We start from the raw sequence: 19,863 nt of genomic DNA, 5'->3' as shown, positions 1-19,863 counted from the left end.
ATGTTGAACATAATGGAAGAATCTGCTTTAATTAGACTCCGAAGACATCAGAGCCTACTACAGTAAGTTTTAAACTTAGAGTTTTGGCCTGGAATTGGTGTCAACACCTTTAATTCCAGCACTCAGGATGCAGGGGGAGAGGCAAGTGGGTTTCTGTGTTCTCCAGACCAACCTGGTCTACATAGTGAGTTCACAGCCAGCCAGGGCTATAGTGAGGCCCTGTCTTTAAAAAAAAATGTACAATTTAAGAAATAGGGAGGCTGGAGAAATGACTCAGAGGTTAAGAGCACTGGCTGCCCTTCTACAGGTCCTAATTCAATTCCCAGCAACCATATGGTGGCTCACAATCATCTATAAGGAGATCTGGTGCCCTCTTCTGGCCTGCACGTGTACATGCAGACATAATAAACAAATACAACTTAAAAAAAGAAAAGAAATAGAACCTTTTTTATTCCCCCCCCCCAAAAAAAAAACAGGACTTTCACTTCTTTGGTTTGAGTCACACCAAGGTACTTAGAAGCAGATGCTGAGACTCATAGCCAAAGTTTGGACAGAGTGCAGGGAATCTTATGAAAGAAGGGGGAGATGAAAGGCCTGGAGGGGACAGGAGATCCACAAGGAGAGCAACAGAACCAAGAAATCTGGGCCCAGGGGTCTTTTCTGAGACTGATATTCCAACCAAGAACCATGCATGGAGATATCTTAGAATCCCTGCACAGATTTAGCCCATGGCAGCTCAGTCTCCAAGTGGGTACCCTAGTAAGGGGAACAGGGATTGTCTCTGACATAATCTCAGTAGCTGACTCTTTGATCATCTCCCTCTGAGAGTGTGGGGGTGGGGGGTGGGTAGACAGCTTTACCATGCCACAGAAGAAGACAATGCAGCCAGTCCTGATGAAATCTGATAGGCTAGGGTCAGATGGAAGGAGAGGAAGAACTTCCCTATCAGTGGACTTGGGGAGGGGCAAGGAAGAAGAGTGATAGAGGGTGGGATTGGGAGCGGACGAGGGAGGGGGCTGTACCTGGGGTACAAAGTGAATAAATTGTAATTAATAAAAAGTAATAAAAAATTTAAAAAAGAAATAGAACCTTTTTCTTTAAGTAAAATGACAAATTGCAATATAAGAAATAGTTTGTCTTCTTTGCTTTATTCTACTTCCATACAGTGTTTAGTTGTTTATCATCATCATTATTATCATCATCATCATTATTATTATTATTTCGATGTATCTGGGACTGGCCTTGAAAGCCTTATCTCTTTCCTTGTTTCATAAGTGCTCGGATTATAGATGAGTGCCAACATTTCCAACTTTCAGACAGTTTTTGAGGTACCCAGTGAAAACGTGGGATGCAGCAGGAAGAGCACTCAAGTGAACATGAAGGTTTTTGTTGTGGTGTACGTACGTACTTAGATGCTATGTGTCTAATCACTTCAGTTGGTAGGCTCAGACTTTCCTTGGGAAAGTAGCTGCAGGCCCAAGAGCATTTCTTTGTTCTTCAGAGGTACATTATAGCCAAAAGGGACTCTTGTTGCTATGTAATATAGTTCTATAAAGCTGAAGCTTACCACTTGTTGAGCTCACATTATGTCACATGGTGCTCCTTTTCCAGGTGTCGCTGTGAGTTTCAAGCTGGTGGAGTGGAGAAGATTTTACCAGAGCTGTTAAAGTCGCAGAAAGATGAGAAGTTAACTGTTGGTGTGGTGAACCCTGCCTGTGCTGGACTATGTAAGGAGGAAGGGCAACGTGGATGTTCCCCATGTGTCCACCAGTTCTGTGCCTTTATTCATTCCCATACCAGGTAAGGGACCCCACTATGAGGAATCCCTGAAGCAGCTTTCCCATTCTTTAGCAGTCCCCAGTACTGCTTAGCATGAAGTTTGGAATAAAAGGGAATATGCTGGGTTAATTCTATTAACATATTTCCAAGTGGTCATATTACCAAGTGGTGCAAGCCATTCAGAACTGCAGGGCCATCCACACTCTAGCTTTGTTTCCTGGAAGCCCCGTGGGGAAAGCACAAGGGACTTCGTTGTGTGAGTCTTGCCTTTTTTTTTTTCAATATTATTTTTTCATGAGCTGAGCATAGAGCTCAGTTGATAGAGTGATTGCCTCCCATGCATAATGCCCTGGGTTTGATCTTCAGTACCACATAAAAAAGGGGTAGGAGAGGCAGAAGGATTAGAAGTGCAAGATCATCCTTGCTATGTAGTACATGAGATTGAATCCATCGTGGTATAAGCAAGACCCAGTCTCATTAAAAAAGCAAAAACCAAAATTATTTTTCTAAAAATCAGATTAATGCATGCTTTTATATGCAATTTAGAAAATGCAGAGAAACAAAAAAATGAATAAAAGAAAAAAAACACTATACCACTTTATTTGCATTATTTATTTATTTATTTATTGAGACAGGGTTTCTCTGCAGAGCCTTGCTGTACTAAAATTTACTATTTTAGACCTGGCTGGCCTTGAACTCACAGAGATAAGCCTGCCTCTGCCTCCTGAGTGCTATGATGCTATGATTCAGGTCACCACACCTGGCACAATATACCTCTTTAAAAATAAGTTTTCTTTTGTTAAAATTATATGTATGAACCTGAATAAGTTTATGTGCATTCAGTCAAGGTCATGCATACCAGAAGAGGGTGTCAGATCTTCTGGAACTGGAGTTACAAGCAGTTGTGAGCTACCATGTGGATGTTGGGATCCAAACTTGTGTTTTTTGTAAGAACAGTTATTGCTCTTTAACTGCTGAGTCATTTCTCCTTCCCTGATTATATCACTTTAAGAAATAATTATAAAGATTTGTCTAGGGTGAGACAAATCAGGTAATCACTTTGAGTACAATTTTTTAAAAAGGGTACCAAAAATCTTAATGATCAAGAAAAAGTTTAATACAATATTTTAGAAAAACAATCCTCTCAAATCTTGAAGGTCCCTTTAAAAAACGTAGTGCCAGGTATGGTAGCCTGAATTTGTAATCTCATCACCAGAGAAATAGAAACAGACGAATCCCTAGTGCTTGCTCATCAGTCAGTGAGCTGGCTAAAAAGAAGTGTTATCTCAAGGGAGGTGGGTGGCATTCTTGAAGATGACACCTGAAGTTGCCATCTGTTCTCCATGAATATGCACACACGCGCACGCGCACGCGCACGCACACGCACACGCACACGCACACGCACTCTCACGGGTTGCATGCGTGACACTGGATTCAATTCCCAACCCAAAAACATGTTGAAAAGGAGGGATCTGATCAACTTTTTAATAGATTCTACATATGAGGGAATATATGATACTTGTCTCTTTGGCTTATTTCATATAACATTATTTTTTCCACCCTCATTTTATTACAAATGTTTGTCATTCTCTTTTACAGCTGAATAATAACCCAGTTTTTTTTGTTTTTTTTTTTACTATATTTTCTCTATCCATCTATGGATAGAAATCTTTTTTTTTTTTGTCTGTTGGGAATGGTGTAGCTGGAAATGTTAATGTAGGTATCTCACTATATGCTGATTAAATTCCCTTTGGGCTATTTGAAGAAATAGTACAGCTAGGTCATATGGTAGATTTATTTTTAGTTTTTGTTGTTGTTGTTGTTTTGGTTTGGTTTTGTCCAGACAGGGTGGGAGGGGGATAGAGGAAAGCATTTAGAATGTAACAAGTGAAGCTAAGTCAACCAAAGATAAGACTGAGGATAATGGTTTTTTTGGCCTGGGGCGGGGGTTGAGACAGTGTTTCTCTGTGTAGCCCTGGATCTCCTGGAACTCACTCTGTAGACAAGGCTAGACTCCCTCTGCTTCCCAAGTGCTGGGATCTAGGGTGTGAGCCACCACCGCCTGGCCTGGCCCCAGGTCTGTCTTTAAAAAAAATATTTTCACATCTATTTGTTTGTTTGTTTGTTTGTTTGTTTATGTGTGGTGTGTGTGTGTGTTTGTGTGCATATTTGTGTGTGTGTGTACCTGAAAGTATGTATGGAGGTCAGTAGGTCTTGGAGTTTGAACTTAGGTTTTCAAGCTTGGTTTCAAGTGCTTTTACTCACTGAGCAATATTTGCCAGCTCCTAACTCTTTTTAACTGTAATCATTCTAATAGGGAAGAGACATTGTTGTGTGTTTTTAAAGTTTTAAATTCTGTTTTCTCATTACTCAAAGTGCAGAGAATAAGTGTTGGTAGAATGCTTAACCATGAATAGGACATCTACACCATCCTACTTAGGAACTATTGCAAAAGAGGGGACAGAAAGATGTTAAGAGCTCTGGCTTCAGATTTCAGGGAGAAACAGTGTATTCTTGACATGAGAGGACCACTGCACTCATGAACTCACAGCAGCTGTGTTTGCCTGCACAAGAAATGAACAAGAGCAAATCAGCCACCATTCTAGCATGGAAGGGGAGCAACTCATGTGTCCCTACACCTGCATGAAGAGCTATTGATAGTTAAACCTATTGGGGCAAGTAGAGCAAGTTTTTTGGGGGGATGTGTTCTTTGATAGGTTGACCATGCTTTTAGTATATATACTTTAATGTGCCTTACCCGAGAAGCAGTCCAGTGTCTCTTTTTTTTTAATTATAGAAAAAGGGAGGAATGTTAGCATATAGGCAGCTTGCTTCTGGGTTGCCTAGCAACCTATGATGTGTCGCTCACCAGCTGTGTGGCAGATGTGGTTCAGCTGTGCATGCACAAGCTATAAAAGGACCAGCCCACCACTTTGTCTCCCTCTTACTCTCCTCTCTTATCCTCCTCTCTTGCTCTCTCCACCTCTCTTTCTTTCCTGGGAACGCCCTACTATGTCTTTTTCTCTCTCCTTTCCTTCTCTGTCTCTCCACCTCCATCCAGTAAATCTCTTTCATACAATATCCGTTGTGTGCATGGCATCATTTTAAAATAAATACTAACACATACTCTAGAGGATGGTCCCATACCCATGTGTGTTTGGGCAGCACAAATTGGACTTGATGGGTTATTACAAAAAAAGACATGAAGTTTAAAGGGGGTAGGCAGTGGGGGTAGATATAGGAGGAGTTATGGGGAGGAGTAGGGAGACTGAATATGAGCAGAATACATTGTATATGGGTATGAAATTCTCAGGGAATTAATACAAATACATTTTAAAAAAAGGAATTTTAAAAGCCAGGTGTAGAAGTGCCTATATATAATGCCAGCTCTTAGTGTAGGTCACATAGTTAGTAAGATCTTCTCTCAAAAACTAATATTAAAAAAAACAAAAAACAAAACAGCCAGGTGTTGTGGCCCAAGGCTTTAATACCAGCATTCAGGAAGGCAGAGGCAGGCAGACCTCTCTAAGTTTTCAGCCAATCTGGTCTACATAGTGAGTTCCAGGCCAGGCAGGAATACATATTAAGACCTTGTATAAAAAAAATCTCCCCTCTAAAAGAACCCCAACCCCCCAAACTATATATATATATATATCAGTGAACTATAAAACAAACTGAAAGATATGACAAATAAATGTTATTGTGAAAAAAAAAATAGGTAAATGGACCTGGTCAAGAACATAAAAGGGTAAAATACAAAAATATAGCCATAAATCATAAAGCAGAATAACTACAGATTTGTAGGATTTGTTCTTTAAACAAGGTCTCAGTATGTAGCCCTGCCTGACTAGGAGCTCACTCCATAGACCAGATTAGCTTTGATATTATGCCAATCCTATTTCTGCCTCCCAAGTGCCTTCCAGAGTTTCACCATCACACTCAATCTGATTTATTTTTCAACTATAAGAAAGTGCTCAAGAAAAGATGGCTCAGCCATTGGGAGCACTGGCTGCTCTTCCAGAAGTCCTGAGTTCAATTCCCGCCAACCACATGGTAGCTCACCACCATCTGTAATGGAATATGATTCCCTCTTCTGATCCACATGAAAAAAGAGCACTCATATACATAGAATAAATAATAAATAAAAAATCTTTTAAAAAAAGATTAGAGCTTGCTTTAAAAACATTTGAGCTTGGTGGTGCTGGTACACCTTTTTAACCCTAGAACTAGGAAGGCAAAAGAAGGTGGGTCTCTGTGAGTTTGAGGCTAGCCTGGTCTACAAAGTGAGTTGCAGGATAGCCAGGGCTACACAGAGAAATCCTGTCTTGAAAAACCAAAATAGATAGATAAGAGAGAGAGAGACAGAGAGAGAGAGAGAGAGAGAGAGAGAGAGAGAAAACACATTTGAAAGTCTACATAAAGTTTGTGATTTTCCTGGGAAAACACAAATGGCCATTGTTAATTTCATAAAACAAGTTAAGTCCTGAACAGATTAGTGAGCACGGAAAAAAAAACAAAACAAAGATCTGCCACACAAGGTAGATATTTATTAATTTTGTTTAGCATGCATGCAAAGATAATGGTTTTATTGTAACTTTTAAAGAATATTTTGGTTTTTTTATTTTTATTTATTATGAAGGAGTGGCATTTGTGTGAGTTCATTCTCTCCTTCCACTCTGTGGGTCCTGAGAATCAAACTCAGGTCATCAGCCTTTTTAGCAAACACTTTTACAGCTGAGCCATTTCAGTAAACCCAATTTATTATTCTTTTATTTCACTGTGACACTTTTGTACATGTATCATATGCTTTGTTCTTATGTACCCTTTGGTCTTTTAAAATTGTATTATAACCCTTTCCTCCCCCAACATTGTCCTTTTTCTGTCTACACACACACACACACACACACACACACACACACACACACACAATCATGTTGCATGTATCTTTCAGACTCTAGCTTGTATCACTTAACAATGATCTCACTTCCATCCATTTCCTTGTGAATGTCAGTTTATTTATCTTTTGAGATGAATATGATTCCATTTGTATATGTACCACATTTGTGTGTGCATATGTGAGAGCCAGAGTTCAACACTGAACGTATTCCTGTATCACTTTCCACCTTATTTTGTTCATTTTCTTTCTGTGCTAATGTGCATGTGTGGAGGCCAAAGGACAATTTGAAGGAGTTGGTTTTCCCCTACCTCCTGGATCCTGAGGATCAAATTCAGGTCATCAGACTTGGTGACAAGCACCTTTATCCACTGAGCCACCTCACTGGCCTTCCATCTTCTTTTCTGAGAAAAGTTCACCAAATCTGGAGTGTATTGTTTAAGCCATACTGACTGGCCATTGAACCCTGGTGTCTGCCTTTCCCCATTCCCTAACCCCTAGCATGGAAGTTACCGACCTGTGCTGCCACATAGTTCTTATATGAGTGCCTTGGATCCAAACATAGGTCCTCATACTTGTATGACAAACACTTTACCCATTGAGTTAGCTCCCCAGCCCTACGTCATATTTTTAAACTCTTTATCTCTTGATAAACAGCTGAAATGTTCCTACTTCATAGCTATTGCAGCTAAAGCTGCATTGACCATGGCTATGCATATATCTCTGTAATATTCTGACTTAGAATCCTTTAGGTATATTATATACCCAGAGTGGTATAGTTGAGTCACATGGTAGTTCTGTTTTTTTTTTTTTCTGAGAAACTTCCACGTTGATTTTTCTTTTCCTCTTTTTTAAATAACATTTCTTTTAAAAATCTTTTTTAAAAATTTATTTATTATGTACACAATATCTATATGTAGGCCTTCACATCAGAACAGGGCACCAGATCTCATTATAGATGGTTGGGAGCCACCATGTGGTTGCTGGGAACTCAACTCAGGACCTCTGGAAGAGCAGACAGTGCCCTTAACCTCTGAGCCATCGTTCCAGCCCCCCACGTTGATTTTCACAGTAGTTTTATCAATTTATACTCTTACTCGCAGCATTTGTTGTCATTTGTTTCCTTGATGTTAGTTTTTCTGATTAGGATAAGACAGAATCTCAGAGCAGTTTAAATTTACATCTTTTAGATGGTAAAGGTTATTGAGCACATTTTCATTGAGAAATATGTATTGGTCATTTATATTTGCAGCCAGTCCTGATGAGACCTGATAGACAGGGGTCAGATGGAAGGGGAGGAGGACCTCCACTATCATTGGACTAGGGGAGGGGCATGGGAGGAGAAGAGGGAGTGAAGATGGGAGCAGGAAGGAACAAGGGAGGGGGCTACAGCTGGGATACAAAGTGAATAAACTAATTAATTAAAAAATAAAAAAAATATCCATTAAGTTCATTAAATGATATTATATAAAAATACTAAAATGATACTACACAAAATATAATCAATTGTTAGTTAACTGTGAGAATATTTTTTCTTTAAAGAATATATTTTTTATTGTTTTATTTTTAATTTTTTTATTAATTACAGTTTATTCACTTTGTATCCCCCCATACCACCCTCCCTCCTCCCCTCCCAATCCTACCCTTCCTCTTCCCCACCCATGTCCCTGTACCAGTCCACTTAAAAGGGACGTCCTCCTCCCCTTCCCTCTGATCCTTGTCTATCAGGTCTCATCAGGAGTGGCTGCATTGTCGTCTTCTGTGGCCTGGTAAGGCTGCTCCCCCCTCGGGGGGGATGTGATCAAAGAGCAGGCCAATCAGTTCATGTCTAATCAGGAAGGAGGACTCTGGCTAAGATGCTCAATCCCCATTCAGAAAGGCAAAGAGGATGGATATTGGAGGAGGGAGAAAACAGGGAACAGGACAGGAGCCTACCACAGAGGGCTTCTGAAATGCTCTACCCTGCAGGGTATCGAAGCAGATGTTGAGACTCATAGCCAAACTTTGGGCAGAGTATAGGGAATCTTATGAAAGAAGTGGGAGATAGTAAGACCTGGAGAGGACAGGAGCCCCACAAGGACAACGACAGATCCTAAAAGTCTGGGCACAGGGGTCTTTTCTGAAACTGATACTCCAGCCAAAGACCACTCATGGAGGTGGCCTGGAACCCCTGTATGATGTAGTCAATGGCAGTTCAGTATCCAAGTGGCCTCCATAGTAATGGGGACAGGGACTGTCTTTGACATGTAGATTTGTTTTTATTTTATGTATATGAGTATTTGCCTGTGTGTATATACATGTGCCATGTCTATGCCTGGAGCCCAAAGAAGCTAGAAGAGAGTGTTGGGTTCTCTGAAACTTGAGTTACAGATGGTTGTGAGTTGCCATATGGGTGCTGGGAACCTTACCAAATCTTTTGCAAGAACAAACAGCACTAATTACTGAGCTATCTCTCTAGCCTTGAAAATATTTTTTATGAAGTTAATCATTCACTGATTTTATTGCCTGAGCATCATGGGGAGTAAGTATGCAAAGCAATATGGCTAAGCTATTGCTGGGCTAATCTGGTGGGACCGTTGTTATCCATGCAGTGTCTGCTTTCATTATACCATCCACAAAACTTAATTCAAAATGTATAACAGAACTAAGCCAGATATGGTGATAAATGTTTCTATGTCTGGCACTTGGGAGGTAGAGTTAAGAGGATCAGTAGTTTAAGATCATCCATCCTTGGCTATGTGGTAAGTTTGAGTCCAGCCTGGGCTACTTAAGAGTCTGTCTCAGTAAAACAAAAACAAAACCACAAAAAAAGTATCATAGAACTAACTGCTAGAGCTGAAACTATAGAATTTTTAGAAGAAAACATTTAAAATCTTCATGAACTTGTGTTAAACAGTCTTCTTTAATATGATCATCAAAAGCCCAAAGAAAATAGAAAAACAATACTAAAATAAAGACAAAACAAAAACTGTTTTTATGTTGCAAAGGTTATCGCTCAGAAGGTGAAAAGACAGCCCATGGAATAGGAAAAGATATTTATTTACAAATCATTTATAAAGAGTTGCTATCCAGTGGCCAGACATGAAAGACCATGTATTAATTCAGATGTGACAGCACACATCTGGAGCCCCACCTCCATGCTAGGAGGCAGAGACAAGCAGATCCCAGGGCCTTGCTGAGCAGCCACCTAGCCAAGTCATGATCTTCAGGTTGAGTAAGACCCTGTCTCAAAAATTAGTATGAAGAACAGTTTAGGAAGACATCCTAGCATCAACCCCTGGCCTCCACATGTGCCTGTATGGGCAAGTGCACCCTCGCACACAAATGTACAACACACACACACACACACACACACACACACACACACACACACACAGAGAGAGAGAGAGAGAGAGAGAGAGAGAGAGAGAATATTAAGTGATTCTTTATAGAAAATGTTCAGAATAGACAAATCTATAGAAACAGAAAGGTCTGTGGCTACCTTAGAGCTACTGTGTGTTTGGGAGTCAAATGAGAGGTATGGCTGTTAAGAGGTCTTATTATAGGATCTTATTATGCTAATGAAAATGTTCCAAAAGTTCTGATAGTGGTAAGTGCATACTTTGAATATACTAACAAGCACTGAGATGTATAAATGGGTAAACTACACAGTATTGAATTATATTTCCATAAAACTATGGAGAAAAAAATCTGGAACTTTTACAGGATACAAAGCACTGTATGCAATTTTACTTGTAGAAGCTATTTGGAGTAAATTTAAAAATACTTTTTCTCTCCATCTGTAATCAAGCCCTGGAAGTCATTAAGCAACAGGAGAACTGCACAGTTGGATAAATAACAGAGAATAAGAAAAAGAAGCATTATTGTGTTAACGCATTTTGAGATGTTTCTATCTCCTCCATGAAAATAGAAATATGAGCTGGATGTAGTGGCACAGGCCTTTAATCCCAGAACTTGGGAGGCAGAGGCAGGAAGATCTCTGAGTGCAGGGCCATTTTGGTCTACACAGTGAGTTCCAGGACAACCAGGGCTACATAAGACCATGGAGGGGGAGAGGGACAGAGACACACTCAGAGAGAGATAGAGACACACTCAGAGAGAGATGGAGACATACACACAGAGAGACAGACAGAATATGAATGTGTTTGGGGCCAGTTTAAGCTTCATAGAAACAAGCTCTTTAAAACCTGTAAGAAAGTACATAGAAGGCCAAGATGGCGACTAGCACACACAGTTTCTGAGCGGTGGGATACCTGATCTTCTGAGTTGGAGAATGGAAGGACCTCTAACCCAGGAAAACCACGGTGAGGCTTTCTGAACAACAGGGAACATCGCAGGAGGTGAAAACTTTGGCCTCCGGTCACCCGGAGACTTGCTTGGGGAAGGAGAGAAACGATCCTTTGTTCTTGTGGCACTCCCTTCCCCCAGACCTCCTTCCTCCTCGGCACAGTGGCAGAGCGGACTCATCTTTCTCAGCGCAGACCTAACTGCCTGGGGTATACAGCCACTGAGACGGAGCCCCAAGCACTTTAGCGGCAGACAAAAGCCAGCAGTACGTGCCCCGGAGTCCCAGATTCGTGCAGCGGCTGCACCATCCTCCCAGGGCGCGAATCTGCTAGACACCATACTAGCTCTGCAGGATCACCATCACTGACTGTACGGCCAGCCCAATCCCACAGTGACCGAGAATACGCTATATACTCACCAAAACCAGGCAGAAACGTCATACAACCTGGACACACCAGGCGCTGGGCCTCCCAAGCTTGGAGAGCACAACGAAGAGATCCCAGGACTTCCCAGAAAGCATTGGGACTAGCAACCCAGTCTCCAGTTACAACAGGAAGTGGCGGCGGAGCAGCACTGAACTGGCGGGGCACCACAGCCCTCCAGTTTAAGGCTAACCAGGGCCAAACCAGAGAACAGAGAGCCTGGTTACCCCATCCCTGCTCAAGTGACCACCCTGAAATCTCCAGCTGCAGCAAGACCTCAGAACCTGGCAGTGACAGCAGCACAGAACTGGCGGAACACATCAAAGAAGCAGGGCCAAACCAGAGAGAAGAGAGCCCCGGATACCAAGATTTCTGCCAAGAGACCTGCCTGTAAGTGAGTGCACCCTTGAGAATCTGCAGTTCACCAGATCCTGGATCCTTCTAAATCAGAAGCCAGGCATCGAACCTCCCTCCCACCCACATAGCCACTTTGGGAAACAGAGGGGCACTAGGGACATTGAAGTTCCTGCCCTGTGGGCCTGATTGAGGGGCTAAGACAGTTAATGCCAGAAATTGCGCTGCGATCATCATTAGCGCCTGCGACATATACAGTGCAGAGCCCCTCCCACACACTCAAGGGTTCAACATTAGCCATCACTCTGTCCCTCGAGAAACTCATCCACTCACACTTACACACACAGACACACACGCGCGCGCGCGCGCGCACACACACGCTTGCATTTACCCCGTTTGCGCCTGCGTACTTTCCTCCCACAGGTACAGCTAGTCCTCAGCACACGCTGAGAGTGCTCAGCTTCCTGAAGAACTCTCCAGACACCAGAGAGAGACAGCACCAGTCTGATCTGCAGAATCCAAAAACAAACAGGGAGGGTTTCGGATAAGCCAATGGCCAGAGGTAGGCGAAAGAACACTTCCAACATAAATCAGGACATCATGACTTCACCAGCAAACCCCAAAATCGATGGATACACCAATTCAGCAGAAGCACAGGAAAATGATTTTAAAGCCATGCTTGCCCAATTATTTGAGGTTCATAAGGAGGAAATGAACAAGTCTTTCAAAGAGATGGCCAGTCAATTGGAGGCAAAGAAAGAAGAAATAGACAATATCCTTAAAGAAACACAGGCAAACATAGCCAAACAAATAGATACACAAATAGAGGAAAAATTAGTGGCATATAAGAAGGAAATGAAAAAAGAAATAGAGGCCATCGTAGAGAGACAGGAATCCAAATTCAAACACATGAAAGAAATGGTGCAAGGCATGAAAACAGAATTAGAATCAGTAAAGAAAACACAAAATGAGAAAACCCTTGAGCTGGAGAACTTGGAGAAAAGATCAGGAACCACAAAAGTAAGCATCACCAACAGAATACAAGAGATGGAAGAGAGAATCTCTGGAGCTGAAGACACACTTGCAGAAATGGATACTTCTCTCAAAGAAAAAGTAAAATCAGAAAAGTTCCAATCACAAAATATCCAAGAAATCAAGGATGCTATGAAAAGACAAAATCTAAGAATAATAGGAATTCACGAAAAAGAAGACTCCAGACTTCAAGGTCCAGAAAATATTTTCAAGAAAATCATAGAAGAAAATTTTCCCAACTTAAAGAAAGAGATGTCCATAAATATACAAGAGGCCTACAGAACGCCAAATAGACTAGACCAGAAAAGAAACACACCACGTCACATCATAGTCAAAACACTAAATCTACAGAACAAAGAAAAGATATTAAAAGCAGCAAGGGAAAAAGGCCAAGTAACATATGAAGGTAGACCTATCAGAATCACACCGGACTTCTCATCAGAAACTATGAAAGCCAGAAGGGCCTGGGCAAGTATCATGGAGACTCTAAGAGATCACAAATGTCAACCCAGACTACTATACCCTGCAAAGCTTTCAATCAACATAGATGGAGAAAACAAAATATTCCATGACAAAACTAAATTTACACAATATCTACACAGCAAACCATCCCTACAGAAGATACTAGAAGGAAAACTCCAATCCAATGAAAACAAATTCACCCAAGAAAACAGGGCATACAGATAATGTCCTAACAAAAATGAAAAGAAAACAAGCAATGAAACAGGGTTAGATCATTGACTCCATTACAAAAGGAACTAACATGCATTGGTCACTATTATCTATCAATATCAATGGACTCAACTCACCAATAAAAAGACACAGGCTAACAGAATGGTTAAGGAAACAGGATCCAACATTCTGTTGCATCCAAGAAACACACCTATGCAACAAAGACAAACACTACCTCAGAGTAAAGGGCTGGAAAACTGTTTTTCAAGCAAATGGTTCCAGAAAACAATCTGGAGTAGCCATCCTAATATCTAATAAAATAGACTTTCAACCCAAGTTAATCAAAAAAGATAAGGAGGGCCACTATATTCTCATCAAAGGAAAAATCCACCAAGAGGACATCACAATCTTGAATATCTATGACCCAAATACTAGAGCACCGACATTCGTAAATGAAACATTATTAAAGCTTAAATCATACATTGATCCTAATACTTTAATAGTGGGAGACTTCAACACTCCACTCTCAGCAAGAGACAGATCAACTAGACAGACACCAAATAGGGAAATAAAAGCACTCACAGAATCCCTAAATCAAATGGACCTAATAGAGGTCTACAGATCATTTCACCCAAACTCAAAAGAGTACACCTTCTTTTCAGCACCGCATGGAACCTTTTCCAAAATAGACCATATAGTGGGTCACAAAGCAAGCCTCAACAGATACAAAAGGATTGAAATAATCCCTTCTATACTATCTGACCACCATGGACTAAAGCTAGACATCAAGAACAACAGAAACAACAAAAAGCTGACACGCACATGGAAACTGAACAACTTACTACTCAATGACAGCTGGGTTAAGGAAGAAATAAAGAAAGAAATTAAAGACTTCCTAGAATTCAATGAAAAGGAAGGCACAACATACCCAAATTTATGGGACACATTGAAAGCAGTGCTCAGAGGAAAATTTATAGCACTAAGTGCCTGCAAGAAGAAATTCGTAACATCACATACAAACAACTTAATGGCCCAACTGAAAACCCTAGAAAAAAAAGAAGCAGATACACCCAAGAGGAGCAGACAGCTGGAAATAATCAAACTAAGGGCTGAAATCAATCAACTAGAAACAAATAAAACTATCCAAAGAATCAATGAAACAAAAAGCTGGTTCTTTGAGAAAATCAACAAGATAGACAAACCCTTAGCCAAACTAACTAAAAAGCAGAGAGAAACTATCCAGATCAGCAAAATCAGAAATGAAAATGGGGACATACCCACAGACATTGAGGAAATCCAAACAATTATTAGGTCATACTACAAAAGCCTATATGCCACAAAATTTGAGAATCTAAATGAAATGGATAATTTTCTTGAAAGATTCCATCTACCAAAACTAAGTCAAGATCAGGTAGAAAGACTGAATAGCCCTATATCTCCCAAGGAAATTGAAGCAGTCATTAACAGTCTCACCTCCAAAAAAAGCCCTGGACCAGATGGCTTCAGTGCAGAATTCTACAAGACCTTCAAAGAAGTGCTAACTCCAATTCTCCTCAAGCTATTCCACAAAATAGAAACAGAAGGAACACTACCAAACTCATTCTATGAAGCCACAGTCACCTTAATACCTAAACCACACAAAGACCCAACAAAAAAAAGAGAACTTCAGGCCTATCTCTCTTATGAACATTGACGCAAAAATACTCAATAAAATACTTGCAAACCGAATCCAAGAACACATCAAAGATATCATCCACCATGACCAAGTAGGCTTCATCCCAGGCATGCAAGGGTGGTTCAACACACGGAAATCCATCAATGTAATCCACTACATAAACAAACTGAAGGAGAAAAACCACATGATCATCTCCTTAGATGCCGAAAAAGCATTTGACAAAGTCCAACACCCATTCATGTTTAAAGTCTTGGAGAGATCAGGGATACAAGGCACATACCTAAACATAGTAAAGGCAATATATAACAAGCCTATAGCTAACATCAAACTCAATGGAGAGAAACTTAAATCAATCCCACTGAAATCAGGGACAAGACAAGGCTGTCCATTGTCCCCATATCTCTTCAACATAGTACTTGAAGTCCTAGCCAGAGCAATAAGACAACTAAAGGAGATCAAGGGGATACAAATCGGAAAGGAAGAGGTCAAAGTGTCACTATTTGCAGATGATATGATAGTATACATGAGCGACCCCAAAAATTCAACCAGAGAACTCCTTCAGCTGATAAACACCTTCAGCAAAGTGGCAGGATACAAAATCAACTCAAAAAAATCAGAAGCCCTCCTATTTACCAAAGACAAAAAGGCTGAGAAAAAAATTAGGGAAACAACACCCTTCACAATAGCCACTAATAACATAAAGTACCTTGGTGTGAACCTAACCAAGCAAGTGAAAGACCTGTTTGAGAAAAACTTCAAGTCTCTGAAGAAAAAAATTGAAGAAGATATCAGAAGATGGAAAGATCTCCCGTGCTCATGGATTGGTAGGATTAACATTGTGAAAATGGCCATACTGCCAAAAGCAATCTACAGATTCAATGCAATTCCCATCAAAATACCAACTCAATTCTTACAGACCTTGAAAAAAAGATTCTCAGCTTCATATGGAGAAACAAAAAACCCAGAATCTCCAAAACGATCCTGTACGACAACAGATCATCTGGAGGTATCTCCATTCCTGATCTCAAGCTGTACTACAGGGCAACAGTAATAAAAACTGCATGGTATTGGCATAGAAACAGAAAGGAGGATCAATGGAACCACATAGAAGACCCAGAAATAAATCCACACACCTATGAATACTCGATATTCGACAAAGAAGCCAATTCCATTCAATGGAAAAAAGACAGCATCTTCAACAAATGGTGCTGGACCAACTGGATGTCTACATGCAGAAAAATGAAAATAGATCCATATTTATCACCCTGCACAAAACTAAAGTCAAAGTGGATCAAGGACCTCAACATAAAACCAGATACCCTAAATCAATTGGAAAAAAAAGTGGGGAACAGCCTAGAACTCATTGGCACAGGAGACAACTTCCTGAACAGAACACGAACAGCACAGGCTCTAAGAGCAACAATCAATAAATGGGACCTCATGAAACTGAAAAGTTTCTGTAAAGCAAAGGATACCGTCATCAAAACAAAACGACTGCCTACAGATTGGGAAAGAATCTTCCCTAACCCTTTATCTGACAGAGGACTAATATCCAGTATATACAAAGAACTAAAGAAGCTGAAAAGCAGCAATCCAAGTAATCCAATTAAAAAATGGGGAACAGAGCTAAACAGAGAATTCTCGACAGAGGAATATCGAATGGCAGAAAAACACTTAAAGAAATGCTCATCCTCATTAGCCATCAGGGAAATGCAAATCAAAACGACCCTGAGATATCACCTTACACCAATGAGAATGGCCAAGATGAAAAATTCAAGTGACAACACATGCTGGAGAGGTTGTGGAGAAAGGGGAACCCTCCTCCACTGCTGGTGGGAATGTAAACTGGTACAACCACTCTGGAAAGCTATCTGGCGCTTCCTAAGACAAATAGGAATAGTGCTTCCTCCAGACCCAGCTATACCACTGCTAGGTATATACCCAAAGTTTGTTCAAGTACACAAAAAGGACACTTGCTCAACCATGTTTATAGCAGCTCTATTTGTAATAGCCAGAACCTGGAAACAACCCAGATGTCCATCAACGGTGGAATGGGTACAGAAATTGTGGTATTTTTATACAATGGAATACTACTCAGCAATCAAAAAGGAGGAAATCATGAAATTTGCAGGCAAATGGTGGGATCTAGAAAAGATCATTCTGAATGAAATATCCCAGAAGGAGAAAGAAAAACATGGGATATACTCACTTATATAGACCTATAAGATATGATAAACATAATGAAATTTATACACCTAAAAAAGATAATCAATTGAGCGGACATGGGGTAAGATGATCAATCCTCATTTAGAAAGACAGATGGGATGTGCATTGAACGTATGACAGGAGTCTACTGAGCGCATCTGAAAGACTCTAACTAGCATTGTTTTCAAAGCAAAGACTCATGACCAAACCTTTGGCAGAGTACAGGGAATCATAAGAAAGAAGGGGAGTTAGTCTGATGGGGAAAGGATAGGAGCTCCACAAGGACCAAATATATCTGGGCACAGGGTCTTTTCTGAGACTGACATTCAACCAAGGACCATGTATGGATATAACCTAGAACCTCCGCTCAGATGTAGCCTGTGGTAGCTCAGTAACCAATTGGTTTCCCAAAGTGAGGGGAACAAGGACTATTTCTAACAGGAACTCAATGACTGGCTCTTTGGTCTCCCCACCCCCGAAGGGAGGAGCAGTCCTGTTAGGCCACAGAGGAGGGCTTTGCAGCCAGTCCTGAAGATACCTGATAAAACAGGATCAGATGAATGGAAAGGAGGTCCCCCCTATCAGTGGACTTGGAAAGGGGCACGGTGGAGATGAGGGAGGGAGGGAGGGACTGGGAGGGAATGAGGGATCGGGACACGGCTGGGATACAGAGTTAATAAAATGTAACTGATAAAAAAAATAAAAAAAAAGTAAAATGTAACTAATTATAAAAATAAATAAATTAAAAAAAGAAAGTACATAGAAATAAACATTTGTGTGTGTAAATACAAATATATACACACGTTTACACATATACATATAAAAGAATATTTAAGAATTTCATAGATATATACACTACATTTTTATCATATCTAACCCATTACCTCCTCTAGCTCCTTATAGATTCCCAACATACCCCTTACCAATTCTTTGTTCTTTTTTTTATAATTTTATTTTTTTTTATCAGTTACATTTTATTAACTCTGTATCCCAGCCGTGTCCCGATCCCTCATTCCCTCCCAGTCCCTCCCTCCCTCCCTCATCTCCACCGTGCCCCTTTCCAAGTCCACTGACGGGGGGGGGGGGACCTCCTCCCCATTCATCTGATCCTGTTTTATCAGGTATCTTCAGGACTGGCTGTAAAGTCCTCCTCTGTGGCCTAACAGGACTGCTCCTCCCTTGGGGGTGGGGAGGTCAAAGAGCCAGCCATTGAGTTCCTATTAGAAATAGTCCCTGTTCCCCTTACTATGGGAAACCAATTGGTTACTGAGCTACCATGGGCTACATCCAAGCAGAGGTTCTAGGTTATATCCATACATGGTCCTTGGTTGAATATCAGTCTCAGAAAAGGCCCTGTGCCCAGATATATTTGGTCCTTGTGGAGCTCTTTTTTTTTTTTTTTTTTTCTTTTTTTTTTTTTATTTTATTTTTATCAGTTACATTTTATTAACTCTGTATCCCAGCCATGTCCCGATCCCTCATTCCCTCCCAGTCCCTCCCTCCCTCCCTCCCTCATCTCCACCGTGCCCCTTTCCAAGTCCACTGATAGGGGGGACCTCCTCCCCATTCATCTGATCCTGTTTTATCAGGTATCTTCAGGACTGGCTGCAAAGCCCTCCTCTGTGGCCTAACAGGACTGCTCCTCCCTTCGGGAGTGGGGAAACCAAAGAGCCAGTCATTGAGTTCCTGTTAGAAATAGTCCCTGTTCCCCTCACTTTGGGAAACCAATTGGTTACTGAGCTACCGCAGGCTACATCTGAGTGGAAGTTCTAGGTTATATCCATACATGGTCCTTGGTTGAATGTCAGTCTCAGAAAAGACCCTGTGCCCAGATATATTTGGTCCTTGTGGAGCTCCTATCCTTTCCCCATCAGACTAACTCCCCTTCTTTCTTATGATTCCCTGTACTCTGCCAAAGGTTTGGTCATGAGTCTTTGCTTTGAAAACACTGCTAGTTAGAGTCTTTCAGATGTGCTCAGTAGACTCCTGTCATACGTTCAATGCACATCCCATCCGTCTTTCTAAATGAGGATTGATCATCTTACCCCATGCCCGCTCAATTGATTATCTTTTTAGGTGTATAAATTTCATTATGTTTATCATATCTTATAGGTCTATATAAGTGAGTATATCCCATGTTTGTCTTTCTCCTTCTGGGATATTTCACTCAGAATGATCTTTTCTAGATCCCACCATTTGCCTGCAAATTTCATGATTTCCTCCTTTTTGATTGCTGAGTAGTATTCCATTGTATAAAAATACCACAATTTCTGTACCCATTCCACCGTTGATGGACATCTGGGTTGTTTCCAGGTTCTGGCTATTACAAATAGAGCTGCTATAAACATGGTTGAGCAAGTGTCCTTTTTGTGTACTTGAACAAACTTTGGGTATATACCTAGCAGTGGTATAGCTGGGTCTGGAGGAAGCACTATTCCTATTTGTCTTAGAAAGCGCCAGATAGCTTTCCAGAGTGGTTGTACCAGTTTACATTCCCACCAGCAGTGGAGGAGGGTTCCCCTTTCTCCACAACCTCTCCAGCA

The 19,863-nt window shown here is 40.9% G+C and overlaps 2 protein-coding genes across 2 annotated transcripts in view; both read left to right on the top strand.

Moving 5' to 3' along the window:
• Positions 1 to 19,863, top strand: part of Trmt2b (tRNA methyltransferase 2 homolog B) — a 76,571-nt gene that overhangs the window by 41,258 nt on the left and 15,450 nt on the right. Inside the window, 3 exon segments of the mRNA XM_060374775.1 lie at positions 1,625 to 1,725; positions 1,935 to 1,984; positions 1,987 to 2,035. Coding sequence (XP_060230758.1) covers positions 1,625 to 1,725; positions 1,935 to 1,984; positions 1,987 to 2,035 — 200 coding nt within the window.
• Positions 1,672 to 19,863, top strand: part of Xkrx (XK related X-linked) — a 109,216-nt gene continuing 91,024 nt past the window's right edge. The window contains exon 1 of the mRNA XM_060374773.1: positions 1,672 to 1,800. The gene's annotated coding sequence lies outside the window, so the exon portion shown is untranslated. The remainder of the gene's footprint in view (positions 1,801 to 19,863) is intronic.

The sequence above is a fragment of the Meriones unguiculatus genome, chromosome X (assembly GCF_030254825.1).
Source record: "Meriones unguiculatus strain TT.TT164.6M chromosome X, Bangor_MerUng_6.1, whole genome shotgun sequence".
Taxonomy (NCBI): Eukaryota; Metazoa; Chordata; class Mammalia; order Rodentia; family Muridae; genus Meriones; species Meriones unguiculatus.
Note: the sequence above shows the minus strand (reverse complement) of the source record. Positions and strands in the feature narration are given on the sequence as shown.